Raw genomic sequence first — 16,540 nt, forward strand, 5'->3', positions numbered from 1 at the left:
AAAAACCACAAATATCATAATTTTTAAAAAATCACAAGAGATAAAACTACTTCTGCTCTCAATGGTCTTCCCTTGAGAATTATTAAAAGAATGTGACATTTCATGTATTTATTTTCCTAAGTCACACATCTTTTAGAAAGGTTTGCGTATCGTAGACTTTAGGACAAATGAAAAAATCTATTTCTTTCTCACAGTACTATTCCTATTCTATAATTCAGGCAAAATTCTTGCCTCACTAATTCCGAAGTCAGTAGCAAGACTCCTGTCAATCAGGTGAGGATTTTGATCTTATCTTCCCAAATTCTTACCTGCCTCCTTTCACTTCCTTCTTGGTAAGGATTTACTCTTTCAGACTTGAGTTTCAAAACCTTATAAATATCTGACACAATCAAGCATGATGAGTTTAAAAGGGACACCAGACACTGAAATCCTTTCTTCTTGTGACCCTACTGCTTAGCATAGGTATAATCACTAAGAAATTTTCTGCTGATAAGCCAAAAATACCATGTCTGTTAACGTACATCTTTAGCTGTAGCTAGAGTTGACAGCATCTAGAAAAGTCTCTAGATGTCTCGGAAGATGCTGTCATTAGAAAACAATATGAATTTATCAACCTCTTCTGTTCTCACCATCTAAGAAGCACTCCAAAAAAATACAAATGTACAGCTGAAACCATTCAAACTCTTACAGTACAATTAGCTTTCAAAACATGAAGACAGAACATGGTACAGAGAGCAAGTTCTGCTTTCCAGCAAAATAGACTGAATCATGTAAAGGGTCTTTTCATCTCTGAACTATGAAATAGGCATAAAATAATGAGAAAAACCTTTGTGAAATTAAATATTTCTAAAGACAGAAAAGCAATCAAGTTATGTTGCAGCTCACTGAAAAGTCTTTTTAACTCTTAGATAACAGACAAAAAGTACCACATATGAAGGCTCCTGCTGTACAAATACATTATTCCCCTGTAAAAGAAGTACTAGAAAGTACAACACAGGCATACAGCTGAATCCCATCCTTTGTAAAAAGATTCCATTACAAGTAGTAATCATTATTGAACCTTTTAGCCCAGATGTAATTTCTTACATGTTACAACAAGTTTCACGTGCATTGTGAATTTCAGCCAAGGTTGATGAAGTTCAATAACTTGGTTAACCAACCATGTGTACTACTCATTACAGAAGTAATAAATAGATTCATCAAAACGGACATGAAAAAGCAGTATGAACATCTGACACCATTTTCAGCTTACTCAATAAGAAAAATAAATTACAGAAATCCAAGAGGACTTTGTAATATTTACAGTATGTAACAAGACAGTTGGAGCTTTACGTAAAGCAGAGCAATGTTGGTATTCCACAATATTAAGCCAGAGTTAAAACTAAGTAATGGCACTCATGGAAAATTCAATCACTATGACCTACCATAAATTTTCATAATACAGCACTGTAAATTAAGGAGAACCCTCTCCTATTAACATTATTCAAAGTCTGAAAATAATAGCTTTTAGTAGTTTTTTAATTGTTCAAAATACATCAGTACTAATCCCTGAGTGACAGCTACTAACATCCCACAACAGAACGAGCTACAAGTTCTACCCCACAGGCACATTTCCCCTCTATAAATTGTGCTTTTCTACACCAATTACCCAGCTAATGCACTCTGGCCAAAAATACACTTCCTGCACGATCCAGGCTCTCCTGGAAAAGCACTGTACTCCCACTCCCCAAAGACACTGGTACAACAAAATTCATGCCTGCTACAAAGCTTTGGACTTCCACAACAAAATTACCTGGAAAAAACTGAGTGAAGTGTTAAGATTGTTTTTTAAGGTGTGTTTAAGTGTTTAAGTACAAAGCAAACAACAAAGCTACTATACAGACACCCATATTTTTATGGTAGGGCTACTCATGTAGGTTTAAGATAATGCATGCCAAGTTTGGTCCACAGCACATGGATCACAGGACTTTAAAAATTCAGCCTTTAATTTTTCGACATTACTTTCCCATGAATTCTTCATTAAGCAAGCATTTTTTCCTCAAGAGAATGAATGTCTGTCGAAGCAAGAGTAACAACACAAAACTGAAATATGTAGCTGCATATACCAAACTGTATTAGGCTGAAGGATTATTATTTTCCCCCTGTCTCTCCCTCCCCACCCAACCACAGTTTAAAAGGGCTCAAAACCAAATCTTCATTGCCACTATTTTGCTGGCAAAAGTTGGCAAGAAAACAGTCCCTAAACAGCACAACTGTGCTGGCAGAAGACCCTGCTGTAAAAGTTACATCTGCAAACCGATGTTTTTATTGAGTAACTTGTTTTTCTCATGAGAGGTTATTTTATTCTTCCAGGGCAAAACATATACACACTGGCAGCACCCAGGCCAGCTGGGCTTTTTTGATAATATACTGTGCTGCTTATAGCAGTGAAATCTGTGATACATGAAGCCTAGAAATCACACACACACACACACACACAAAAAAAAGGAACAATTCCTTCATGATTTTAAAAGCTCAATAAATACAAAACTATCCCATTAAACCAATCTCAGGGACAGCTAGGACTTGGCCAAGAAAAATAATCCAAGGTTATATATTGCTGATCTCTCTGTCTGCCTCACAATAAGCTTTGAACCCAAACCTCCATAAATAATACCCACTTCAGTTCTCCACATGTGAAACACTTCCAGCATGAAAACATACAACAGTGCAAAGGCTGCAACAGTCTTTACCACAAGTTATGCTGGTTTAGCAAGAACATAAGATGCATCTCCTTCGCAAAACACCAGTATTTCCATTCTCTGCACCATTGAGCTACAATATAGTCACGTACAGAAATTCCTAATAAAAACAGGCAGAAGTTTCACCTTATTAATCCATAGGAATTCATGCATTTATGAACACTAATTTTGATTCAGACAACACACTCTTACCACTAAATTGAGGAAAAGATCTAGATAGTAGGAAAAGACCAATCAAGAAGCATTGCCACAAGCTTGCTCACCCACGCCACATCCCTCTTTTCTGCTCTTCTAAGAAAAAGGGATGCGAGTAATAGACAATTCCTGGAAAGCAAACACCCTGCTGTTTACTCATCATAATAAAACACAGAAAAAAGTTTACACTTAGAAATCTTCAAGAAAACATATGAATTGCATTGAGAAAAATAACAATACAGACCAAAACCAGACACATTAATTTTCTCTTAAGGATTTTTCTTCCCCAAAACAAACTATCAAACAAAAACAGGCTGATTTTTTCAACGCTGACAAAATTCAGGTGTTACAACATAAGAAAAATTCCAAAATCATACAAGAAATCTTAAAGTGCATCTGAAACAGAGGAGTATATTGAACAGTTCCTTTGTAGAAGTCCTGCCAGTTGTATCACCTTTAAATGCTATTTCATCTGGAAACAGACAAGAGAAATTAGAATATAAACTTCATGCTTTCAAAGAAAAATGTGCACTTTTTTCAAGGGAAATTTGCAATCTAGCAGAATATTCAGACAAACATCTGCAGGCTTAGACCACCAAACTCCACGCAATACAGCGAAAGACAATGAACATATTTAAGACAGTCACACTAATACTATTAAAATGAGGGTCCTCAATGGTATTTGTAAGGGTCTCTTTTATTCCTCCCATATGATCTGAGTTTGACTTAAATGAGACCATTCACTGGTCTAATTAGGATTCAGCAAATGTTACCTTCTTTGTGAAGGCCGATAAAGCTAGCCTCAGTAAAAATGCTACGTTGCCCACAAATAATGTCAGTAACTTCTTCAGCTAGAATCGTTCCCCATATTCACAAAATTCTCTTCTCTGCAGGTACAAAGCAGTCCATTTTTGATTCCTTAAGAAGTAAAGGTGTTCTTTTTCATCATACTTTTCTTATCTCTCCATTGCCAAAAGATTTAGGGTATAGCGATGAAAGCTAGCCAGCATCTATTGGAGACTTCTCTATTAGAGATGGTCTCACAAGAAATTTAGATAAGCTTTAAAAGTCTAATTTCACTCCTCTTACAGGCAGTAGCTTAAACTGCTAATTGAGTAATGGCTATTACTCAACTGGCATAAGAAATGCAGCAAAGCTGAACTACACCTGCCTCTACCAAGGCTCTGAACATAGGTTCTGCTTTTTAACTACAGGAAAGATTCAGAACAATACTGATACAAGAAGTGCTCAAGCACTACCACACAACATACAAAAACAACAGCTCAGAAATCAGGAATTCAGAAATTCTGAGGCTATGCAATATGTCACTTACCCACTAAAACAAACTTTCATTAGCTTCTGCCAGGATGAAGGACAAAAGCAAGTAGCCAAAGCACAGTCTGGCCATGTGTATTGTATTGTTTATGTACAGGTTTACTTATTTTTTTATACTCCTTTGATAAACAGAAAAAAACCCAAAAGTTACCAAAAATAACTTTTTTAATACAATAAAACGATTACACAAGAAAAATATCTTGGACCTTCTGAATTAATATAAGCACTATATGCTTACTGAAAAGAGAGATTCCTAGTTTTCCAATAGTTTAAAGTTCTGTTTCCACCCTGACAGTCTAAGATCTTAGATGTTACTGGTCCCAGAATTAACACAGCAAATCCCACATCCCAGACCACTGAAACTTGTATTTTTTCCAGTAAGGGAGACAGAAAACTGGGAATTATTTTGGGAATAAAATAATTTAAAGAAGGGTAGCCATTCTACATTGATCACAGATGGAAAGTGTTCAAATAATGTCCCATATGAGAGAGATTTCTGAATGAGGTGCAGGTGATACAGTGAAATGCACATGATAAACTGCACGGCTATGTAATTTGTATTTATCACAAAAGCACCACCATGTGTGAACAAAATCTAATCATCTGCATGTTACCATGATGATTAATACTAAGTAAATTACCAAGTTACCCATTGTCAAAATGTTACCTTCTACAGTTTCACAATGTTCAGTTATGATTGTGTATATATATAAACCCTCGCTGCAATTAACTGTGACATTTGATACTGGGAATACAGCTCATTAAATACGCAATGCATGTCAAAAGCTGCATAAGCTCTATTCTAATTGTTTTGAGCTCAAAACAGAGTTTAACTTTAAGGCTCTTCCCCCGATTTCATATGCCTGATCCTCAGTTACTGGCTACATGTGTTTAAGGGGGTAAAAATCAGCCATAGGTGTAGCATAAATCAACTCAAAAAGAAAGAATGAAAGAATATAGCTTCTAACTGTATTTTAGTAGTTAGAAGAAAAAAATTAAAGTAGGTTGCTCTGCATTTCCTTGGTTTGTAAAATCATTTTAATAAAGCATGTCATCTTCTGCTAAATTTACTGATTATTTTTAGTTGTAACTTAATCAGACTCAGAGTTTAAAAACTTAAGTGATATGCTATAACCTAACTTGCACAAGTTTTGCAATAACCATTTTTTATTACTGTCTTTCCACACCTAAAACATAATACACCAATAGACATCAGAAGAATAAAAGCTAAGAGAGAGAGGAATAAAGCAGGAAAGTTTTGGTTTATCATTTATAAATTAAAGGGCCAGTTACTCAGAACAACTTTTTAAATCGTAAAGCAGATGTTTAACTGTGATAAATTATAAGCACATTTCCCAACCTTCTGCATCAGTATGACAAAAGCTGCTAATACTGAGGTTCTATACAAGAAATAAAAGAAATACAGTAACTTCTCACACCAGAAGTATATGCAGACTGAAAGCTCACTGGAGCAGTGACTCATCTTTTAAGTACTGATTAATAGTACCTCATACCCAACTTTTCTCCCAAGACCTCTTCATAGCAAAGCAGTAAAAGTGCCAGGAAAAAAAAAAAAAAAAAAAAAAGAGAGAATTCCATTTAACCAAACATTATTTCTTCAAAATAATTGTTGGTTAATATAAAACATTCCCACAATTATAAAGTTATATTCTTTACTCTGGTAAAACATAATCAAGGGAAGCAATATAGCAAGCCACATTATAGCCGAAGCTTCTGGATTTTCTTCAGTATTTGGAAAAAAAAAAATTAAGCTGCTTGTTCTGGGCACCCCTCACAAAAGCAATTAACAGATTTCTTCTGACCTTCATATGGCAGAAAAATTAGAATTGCTGTTTGTGCAGTGGTTTGGTTGTTATCAATACAGTTCTGTGATGAAATCTTGGAAATGCATTGAGAAAAAGTCTACTTTGTGGAATCTGCCTGACTGCACAGAACATACATATTTTGCCCTTCCATAATATACTGCAATACTACTTACATTTCACTACTCATGCATACTCTAGCAGTCACAATAGGTTAGATACAACTGCACCTGGTACGGAAAACAGAACACATTGCAGTTTCAAGGTCACACAGCTATAAGAATCCTAAAACCAGCTAGCAATATTTATACAAATCATAGAAAATCTCATCAGCTACACAACTGTCTCTTCAATACTGAATCCAATTATTACTATTTTTAAAAAATTTGTTTAAATTCAGGAGATTGCTTACACACGCAGTTGCAAATACCACATCTCCTCACAAAATTAAACCTAGATGAACAGATGACATGCTTTTTAAAATTTCAAATTCTAGCCCTCATAATTAAGAACACAAACAACAAAATTACAGGAGCATTTACTAAAAACAGGAAAAAGCACCAGGTCTCTTTTGTTTAGTATTTTCAAAGAGCAACACAGCCCTCTAGTGGAAAAATTAGAAAGTATGACTTTATTCATACAAGAAGCATGCTAGGGAAGTATTTTCTCTGTAACTTAACTGATGCTAAGACCTTTAAAACAGAAAAACAATGCACACAAACTGCACACTATCTTCAATTCCTCACAGTGGAATAAGTCTTACTTTTAGAGAACAAACTGACAATTTACACTACTCATAATTAAATGTACATATAACCGTAATTAAAACCGGGAGGACTGACACAAGACAGCTAAACTGTTCAGTAACTCAGTCTTACTTCTTTTTACTGTACCAACTCTACTGTGACCAAAAGTTACCTCAACTTCTAATGTGATAGTCAGACTAAAATTCTGATTAAGCTTAAAAAAATATATCAGAAAAAAAATCTAAAGAATTGGACTGCACTGGCAGAAGAAAAAGCTTCCAAAACAAACAAACAAAAAATTTTACTAATAACTCAGTCTTCCATGATATCTTTATATTGTAAGAACAGAGTAATTATTTAACCTCTGGCAAGTTGCTAATGAAAACTAAGGAAGTGTTTTATAATTATTTTTTTTTTTTTGTACTTTTTTTCCCCAAAACTTTTGACAGCAATTTTAAAGACTAGGTTAAGAAAATGGGTATGGAATCTCAGAAATTCTTACAGTCCATATTCCTAATCAGTAATAAAACGAACCACCACAGGGCAAACAGGGTTTTTTTACAGACATATTCAGAGAAGTTAATGGCATTGAAGTAACACTTGAGAAGCCAGTACGTGCAATAGCACTAAAACTCTACCACTGCGGAAGTCATCCAAAGTATTCCCTTAGTAATTAACTCACTCTATTTTTCAGAAGTTGAAGAGATTTTTCAACTATAAGAAAAATAAATGTTCCTGGCAAGCTACGTTGAATTCTTTGTATTAGATTCACAAATAATGAACTTTGCATTCCATCTTTGCTGATCTGTTTTTAAACTTTTGTTCTCTTAAAGCAGTGTATATGGATGAATAATAATAATAAAAAAACATATCTATGTTCATCCATCTTTCAAGGGATTCTCAGCATTTTCTAAAGTTTATCTTGAGCATCCAGTGATGCAGTAATTGAAAAAGCATTTTTCTGCATTTTGATACCCTGCACTCTCCTAGCTTACACCTTGATCTTTGTTCTACCCATCCTGAAATCAAGAATTTCTCAACAAATGTAGAAATACCATAATGTTAGTTGTAAATATACCACTGAAACTAATTTTGACAATGAAAGGGTTGAGTGATTATTTTTTTTCTCCTTATGTTATTAAGTACAAATGCTCAACAATTAATACATTCTTTTTCAGTCACTTAATGGACAGCAGTATTTCCCTGGAAATATTTAGACTTACCTCTTAAAGAAAGCATGTCAGTCTTCTGAAAACACAGCAATAGTTTACTCCTCAAAATACTCAGTGAGAGAAATACTAGCCCCAAAACACATACAGAGTTTAAAAGGAGTATCTACAACACAAAGTGGAGCACAGCACGGAAATCCTAAAATAACTGGGAAATAAGCTCCAAAACTGGTAAGATTCCACTTGAGCTAGCTAATTAGTATTTCCACACAGAGTCCCAAAGAATTGTGTAGACATATTGAAGCTCCAAGGAATCTCTACATTGCAATCCATTACATGACACTGACACATTCAAAGGAGTTTGCCAAGAGTCACAAAGTGTGGTTAGGAGTTAAGCGAAGACTGATACATTTTAAAAACTCAGACAACAGTTTCAAAAACTTCAAGTTCTGCCACTTATGTCCAAATTAATTAGACAAGTACATTATTAGCCAACCCCAAATGTGGAGCGTTCCCTTAACACTGAGGAGTTTGAACCTCGTTTTTCTCCATCCAACAGGTCAATCAAAAGTCATAACCAACACAAAACCAGCTCAGATTATGTCCTCTCAGAAGCCCTTAGAGCTAGGAGAAAAGAACATGGATTACATAAGCAGCGTAAACCCTGTAGCTGCTTTCTCCTTAATCCATGCTCCACTGCAACTGGTAAGCAGTATCAGACACAGAATCCAGGACTACAGCTATACTAAACGCAACACGGTATGCAAGAGTTTTGAGTTATATAGGCCATAACACCACCTTAATCACCTACTTGCTACATCATTTTCATACTTCTGGATTTCTTATATCCTAACCTCATATAGCAGCACAAACCCAAGGCTCATTTCACTAATGCTTCCACTCTTCTTGTTATGCTTCTGACCAGGAGTGATATCCTTCCCTCACCTACTAACAGAAATCAAGGAAGTATATATGTGTACATATAATCTGCCCATGTACATCACAAGCAAAGACCACCTGGTGCAAAGATACGCTCACTTACTTGTGATGAATCCAGAGTATAAAGCAAGGGAGAAACAGGGGGTAAAAAAATCTTGACAAAAGCATCCTATATCTTGGATTAATCTTTTGTCATATAAGAAACACTTTCAGCTCATTCAGCAACTCTGAATGGTAGCTCCTCTCCTGCCAAAAGAAAATCATAGAATCATAGAATGGTTTGGGCTAGAAGGGACCTTAATGATGATCATGTTCCAACCCCCGCCATCATCGTTAAAAAAATAAGAATCAAATCATTTGAGTCCCGGTAATTCTTAAGTGTTCTGAGACTGCGCGGTTGCATACAAAGCAAACTCTACTGCTGGATGCAATGTGAAGACATGCTGCACCAAGAACCTGGAATACAAACCTCACTTGAAACTACAAATTCCTCAGAGACAGGTAAGTACAACACTTGCTGCCCTAACTGCAATACTAATCTGTAGAAGCGTATCACGCGACGACAGCGGGACAAGTGCTGTTAATGCCTAAATTGCAAGCCACAAAGCTCTAAATTCTTCATCTGACTCCTGTGGGATAACACTCCCTTAATTATTTAAGGGGTAAAAACCAACAGAATTCAGAGTGATAAGTCCTGCTATTAACCCGTTTTCCAGAATGACTCTGAGGTTTTCCAGTGCCCTTATAAATGTGTTTTGAGTCAAGATCCTGCATTAAAAAAAAACACTAAATAATTTGCATAAGGACTCTCAATATTGATCTAATCCCACCATAAAGAAAAACGCAAACCACAGAAAGGACCAAAAGCCTAGCTGTTATCTAGGATTTAGGTAGACCCTCTCACTTACCAAAAAAGTTTAAATCAACACCAAACCACACCAGCGTCTTAATATTTGTGGCTCCTCCACACATTTAAGCCACAGAAAAAGACATAGGCTGTGCAGGTTGCCAAGTGGAACTTCAAACAGCCTAGCAAATTAAGTTGGCAAAGAAATCCTGTCTTCTGAGAAGAAAGGCAAAGCCCCTAAGCACCAAAGCTTCATTATAAAATGAAACAAAAGCAGCTAATTAGAATCTCTCATACTCACACCCTATAGAAGTAATACTATGTAACAGACACCTAAACAAGCTGAGTGTTTAAAAGGATTTACAAACCTGTTAGAAAATACAACTAGCAGGGATATCAAAAGGTCACAAACATTTTTTTTGCCCTAAAGAAGCATCAAACATGACATTCTGACAAAAGTTTATCACCAAGCTAACTTGAAAATATCTTCAGACATAAAAATTCCACAGCTTCCTTAGAAAAATCTTTATCTGAGTTCACTTGCTGCCATTAGAAACTTCTTCTGAATAGTTTATCTGAACTCCCCTGCAGCGATAAAAACTTTATTCCCTGTCCTAGCCACCAAGACCATAAAAAGAAACTTCCCACCCTTTTCACAGCCATCCTTTATATATTCACATAATGTAAAATGCCTCCATTAATATTTTTCTCGACAAAAATCAATAGTTTCAGAACTTAATGTCTTTCCTGCAGCACTCATCTAAGCTCCCAACTTACCACACTTTTTAGTAAAGTAGTATACAAACCTAAATAGTCTAACTAGAGGGTTTATATGGAAATAATGCAAACCAAGTTTGAATACCAAAAGTAGACAGATATTTAAACAACAAAGTAGCCTTTGATAGATTGTTTAATAGACAGTATGATAGATTGCCTATTTCACCTTATGTGTAATGTTAACCTACCTATACCCGAATTTGCTCCTGTGATTACAACCACTTTCCCACTCAAGTCACGACCCTGGAGTATTTCCATTGCAGTACTGTTTCCATCATATTTTTGTCTAGTAGCAGGTTTTACTGGATTATCTTCAACTGTAAAGGCCAGTCTTGGGTCAAGGTAGGTAGTCCTTTTGTTTATGTGGCTGTAAAAGAACATAAAAATTCAACTGCCTGGAACCTTCTGTACTCTGTGTTTAGATTTTAAATTTATTTCAATTACTGCTGTGTACAATTCCAGTGGATTATTTAAATTCCCCAAAATCAATTTTTTTCCTCAGTTTTATTAAAATGATCCCAGTTACTTTTTTATCAAACATTCTTCCAACTGTGACAGCATCCATTAATAATTGTATTCACATACTTCACAGCCCCATTCTGAACTTCATGTGAACCCCTGACACAGAAAGCAGAACTTTGCCAAAGGAAAAACCTTATTATATTAGGGAAGATCATGTTCTCTTAGGAGCTCTATAAAAGAGGCCTACGCTACTCCCTTGAAACAATATACCAATAAGAAATATAGCTCAGTACTTTTTTCTGAAACAACTGAAAACAAATAGCTCCACATCAGCTCAGCAAATGGCACAATTTGGGTCAAGCTCACCTTTCTAAAACCAACTTTTCTTTTTCTTCAGACGATTATCAGAAAGTGACACTAAGCAACAACGTTCAGTATTCAGGACAGAGAGGTTACACATACTATTTTGGCCTGAGAATATTCGTCATTCTGCCAAGTCAGTTTAAGGCGAGTACCCCACTTTGACCCTGCCACTGAAAAAGGAAATGTTCCCAGAAATCTCTTTCTGCTTCTATGAACTTCTTCCTCCCTCACCTTTCTAAAAATTTTTGCTAGCTCAGTCCCTGTGCTATATTCTTTCTGTGCTTTACACTGCAAGTGAGTCAGGGCTGCAGCAGTTTCGTTATCATCTTGTATGTTTAAAGCACTACTGCAACATTCATAATCAGCCATGAAATTCTGGATATGTTTTTAAAGTTACATGTACAGAGTTTATCCACAAAGGTATACAAACAAAATGAGCCTACATAAACTTTGCCTGAAGGTCAGCTCACATTTTTAGATGTGGATACATAAGTCACATCAATTTGCCACCCAAGCTTATATTTCTGTACACATGGAAGAATTCAGAAAACAACAAATGGGTGGCTAGACACCACTACAACTGTAATATCTGCATATGGATTCTGAAGTTGTACTTATTTCTTTGTCTTTCCAGCTGATATTGTCACAGTATAACTCAGAGACTGCCCAAAATGAAACACAATTGTCCTACTCCTCTACGTTTTGACATACTTACTCTACAAAATAGACTTGTCCATTTTCATCAGTCTCCTGCTCCCATCCATATGGCAGACCTAGGAAATATATAAAACATTGTCTTTTTTCAGGCATTTGAGTACACTCAGACTTAAGTTTAAGTGATTTCTCAGACACATGTGGCAAAATTCTGCATTATTTCTGTAGATAAACTGCACTTGAACATTGGAACTTGAAAGAACTGCTTCCTTAATCACACACAATTGCACTCTAATAAAAGTAAAATACATAGGAGATCTGGTACAACTGTAATGACTGCATATTAAGTATAAAGATAATCTAATAATTCTTTATAAAGATTATTTCATCTTACAGCACAAGACAGCAAAATGCAACCATGCCTACTATTACATATGTGTCTATACTGCACAGTTTTGTATATATCCCTGATAAACAGTAAAAACACTGATTTAAATGTAGGAGTTAACATGTAACATATCAAAAGTTGGCAGATCAGAATGTGCATGTGGATATGGGATACGTTAACTCAAACCTAAATGATTCTGTGAAGTTGGAAGGACAAATAAAAGAACAGAAATGATAAATCTTTACAAAACAAGACTTTATATAGAAGACCCTACAGAAGTACTTGACAGATAGCATTCCCCATGTTTCTAATCCTGGCCAAAAAGTATTAATTTATAATTCAATCAGCACAAAATCCACTGAAAACATTCCAGTATAGTCTCATTACCAATGCCAAAAGAAATATGGCTTGCCAACAGTATAGTAACCCTAGGTACACCACAGAGAATCTTCTGGGAAGATCCAATTTAAGGCATTGATCCAAGGTCCTTAAGAAGTCATATACCTTTGAAGTGTTCTGCAACACTGGCTGTCTTGTGTTCTGGCACAAAAATTCAACTGGGTTAGGAAAAACAAGTAAAATGAAAACTAATGGGACTACCTCCTGTGCCAGGGATATTCTCTGATGAAATATATTCTTTGAAGAATATAATCCAGCTATAAACATTATCTGATGGACACCAGGATATCAGTACCCAATCAGAGAATTCCAGCCTTTGACTATATGTTTTACAAGCCACAGTAAAACAATCCCTACACCCTGGAATTAGTACTTTGGCTTTACAGAGCAACATGGGAAAGCCATAAAACTGCAAGATGATCACCCTACAGAGACACAATCACATAGGTAAAACCCCACTGAAACCAGCTGTATTTTGCAAGCTCAGTTTGCCTAGGTGATCAGCGTCAAAATGAAATCTAGTTCCTGCACAGACTCTAACTGACATTTATAACAATTTCAGTTCATTACAAAAACTTAAAACAAACCTCCTGCAACACGTTTCCTCTTCCCAGATTTAGGATGTTCCCACTGTGTTTTTTCTTCCAGGTGGCTGTAGGAAAAGAAAAGTTTAAGACTTTAAAAAATTGCTTAATAATTTGTATTGTAATCTAAAATTTCTGTTTTCATGCAGTTTATTTTTTTAAAAACATGGTTCAGAAAATGGCTTGCCTTCCACAGAGAAAGAAACACATCAGTCCCTTGTTTAACAACTTCTAACAGCAGTTTTGACCTTTATCAGGCTTCCATAGTGCCACAGTTCTGAAGGAAAAGTAACTAGCCAGAAAGCGTAGGAGTCTACAAAATTTCAAATCAATGTTTGACTTCCAATCTAAGTTTTCTTGCTTTAGATGAGAAGAAAGAAGACCTAAAAGCCATTAAAGAATAACATCAACAGACTCAGAAAATGTCTCAAAAAAATGGTGATCCTTGGCAGGAAAAAGGAAGAAAGAAGCAAGAACATTTATCAGAAACTAGTAGAAATAATATTAGGAAATTTTCAAATGGCAAAAGCATCTTTCTAAAACTCCTGTCTAGTAACATTGATTTGCAAGCTATAAGGTAAATAAGTCTGGATTTCTACATGAGCAATTGCAGCTTTGGACAGGTAAGTTTATCCAAAGGCCTAGACTATCAGGCTATTTATTTAATGTGGGTGAAAATGGTACCACATTTCTTCTTCTAATTCAGAGATTTTATTCATTTAAATCACTGTAACAGAATTAATACACTGACAAGGTTTTCTGCGCTACAGACTAATAAGCAAAGTGATGTGCACATAAATGTCTTAATGTACCCAAAGTGCCAAAATCAGGTTGGATATTAAAATCTTATCTTCCACTAAATATTTTAAAATAATAACCAAGTTTTTATATTGAGTCAGGCAGGGATTACTTGAAAGTGCCCAAATCGACAGCTGCCCAAGTAGGAAATAAAGATTAACAGCATTCTTGAATAACATACACAAATAATCACTAAACTACAGATCTAGTACCAACAACAACTTACACACAGCAAGTAACTTTTCCTTCTTACAATCATGCAGTTAGCCCACAGCGACAGCATACCATATTACAAGAATCACAGCTGGTGGTCCAAGACTCAGTAAGTACATCTTTGTGACCTGTAGTAGCACTTGAACTTCAGGACACTCATACACTAAAGACACCAGATCCCCAGTTACTCCTCTCTGATGTAAGATATATAACCAAATTACCACAGCTTGACAAACAAACACACACACGCTGAGCTCTGGCAACTAACTGTGTGCACACCTAACTCATCACAAAGGCCTTTAAAAGTCTTAAACCAAGGCAACCCTATTCCATCTAAGTTTAAAGTTCATATTGTTGATGAGGTTTAAAAGCAAGTTTCCAGAATATGCAGAGGTATCGTAGATATAAAGCTTATATTAAAGGTAGCAGCAGTGTAACACCTCTTCACATCAAATTTTTTTAGACACAGAGAGCAAGACTTTCAGCCAGTAAAGGCCTACTACTGTCATGTCATTCATTAAATTGAATCAGTTAAGTTTCACAACAGTTACAAACCACAGCTGTTGAAATGTTTGTGTAGACAGTACTCTGTAATATCTTGTTTTGTCAATTTGCTACTTTCACTAGGCAATCCCTTTCTGAGTGAGCTTTTGAAGTCAAAGGAAATATACCAACGCTTGACTTAAGAAAAACATCTAGAGAGAACCTGCAGTGTTTACAAACCAAGCACAGCTAAACTAAAGCATTCTGTCCAGTGCTTGGAGAACAGAACTTGGGAGGAAGATGCCAACTTGCCACTGGCGAGAATGCACTATACTTTCCCCCCTTTTTGTGGAAGGGATTAAATCTTGCAGCTTTAAACACCCTGAAACAGAATTCCCAGTTCAGCATGGCTACAGAAACCACCAGAAGAGAAAAGATACAAATATATATCCCCACAAGTTAGTTAGCCCTACAGTACATCCCCTTTTGCAACCAGCGAGGATGCAATCGTTTTCAGAATGGCAGAAGCCAGATGGTGCCAAATGCAAATTTTCATCGCTTGTTGAAGCTGTAGTATACCGATGAGCTGCGGGAAAGTATTTATAGCTTTTAACTTCTATTGTACCCGTTTCCCCTCTACTCCTACAAGGAGGAAAACTAAGAAAACTCCGATGTTGTGTGAGGCTCAACTGCCCATCCTATGGGGATCACCCACAGACCCCCGACGTGTACTGCAAAAGCAACAGCTGTGTGCCACTCGCTCTCGGAGCCGCTCCAGCATCGCTCCCACGCGGGCAGGGGGCTGCTGCTGCCCGGCGGCGCTCAGCACCGCGCAGCCCGCCCCGCCCCGGTCCCGCTCCCGCCGCCCACCGGCACCGGTGGGGCTCAGCACCGGGAGGCCGCCGCGGAGTGGGGGGGAGGATAGCCCGCACTCGGCGCTCCCAGGAGTCAGGAAAGCGGAAACCGAGTCTCAGGGGAACGGGTCCCGGCTGCGGCCCCCGCCGCCTCACGGCGGCAGCTGGCCCCTGTGGGAAAGGGCGGGAAATGGCGGGTCCTGCCCCCCGCCCCCGCGCTGAGGGGCAGCACCGGCGGCCCCACGGATGCCGCCCCAGGGCGAAGGGGCGGGTGGGCGAAGGGCTGCGGGCGGACTCGCCCCCCTCCCTTACTTCGCGTAGTAAACCCAGCCGTCCTTGGTGGTGCGCTCCTCCCAGCCCGGCGGCAGCTCCTCCTCGCTGTCCGTGTCCTCCAGCCCCGCGTACTTCAGCGCCGCCATTGGGACGGGCGCCCCGCGCCGCCGCCAGCCAGCGGGCGCGCGCCACACCGCCCCTTCCGGCCGGGCTGACCAATGGCGCGGCGCGCCCGCCCCGGGGCACTATGGGAAGCGTAGTTCGCTGCCGCGGGGCGCATGAAGGGGCCGGGGGCGCTGCCCTCGGCCCGCGGCTGAGCAGCGGCTGCGCCCTCAGCCCTGTTGGGTCGTAGCGGTGTTACTGAGTTTTAACAAACCCCTAAGGGGCCCTGGATTGGGTTGACATCGTCATGGATGGCACAAGAACCTCAGATTTTGGGAGCCCTAGGTGTTTCCAGCCCTCTGTTTTCAGAGACAGGTACGAATACACAGCAAGGT

General features: G+C 37.9%; 1 protein-coding gene across 1 annotated transcript in view; it reads right to left on the reverse strand.

Annotated features, from left to right (window-relative positions):
• WWOX (WW domain containing oxidoreductase) overlaps positions 1 to 16,227 on the reverse strand; it is a 531,047-nt gene extending 514,820 nt beyond the window's left edge. The window contains exons 1-4 of the mRNA XM_055818936.1: positions 16,083 to 16,227; positions 13,426 to 13,490; positions 12,113 to 12,170; positions 10,761 to 10,939 (exon numbers count right to left, since the gene is read on the reverse strand). Coding sequence (XP_055674911.1) covers positions 10,761 to 10,939; positions 12,113 to 12,170; positions 13,426 to 13,490; positions 16,083 to 16,189 — 409 coding nt within the window. The 5' untranslated portion in view covers positions 16,190 to 16,227. The remainder of the gene's footprint in view (positions 1 to 10,760; positions 10,940 to 12,112; positions 12,171 to 13,425; positions 13,491 to 16,082) is intronic.
• Between the last annotated feature and the right edge of the window lie 313 nt (positions 16,228 to 16,540).

This window comes from Falco peregrinus, chromosome 14 (genome assembly GCF_023634155.1).
Source record: "Falco peregrinus isolate bFalPer1 chromosome 14, bFalPer1.pri, whole genome shotgun sequence".
NCBI classification, from domain to species: domain Eukaryota; kingdom Metazoa; phylum Chordata; class Aves; order Falconiformes; family Falconidae; genus Falco; species Falco peregrinus.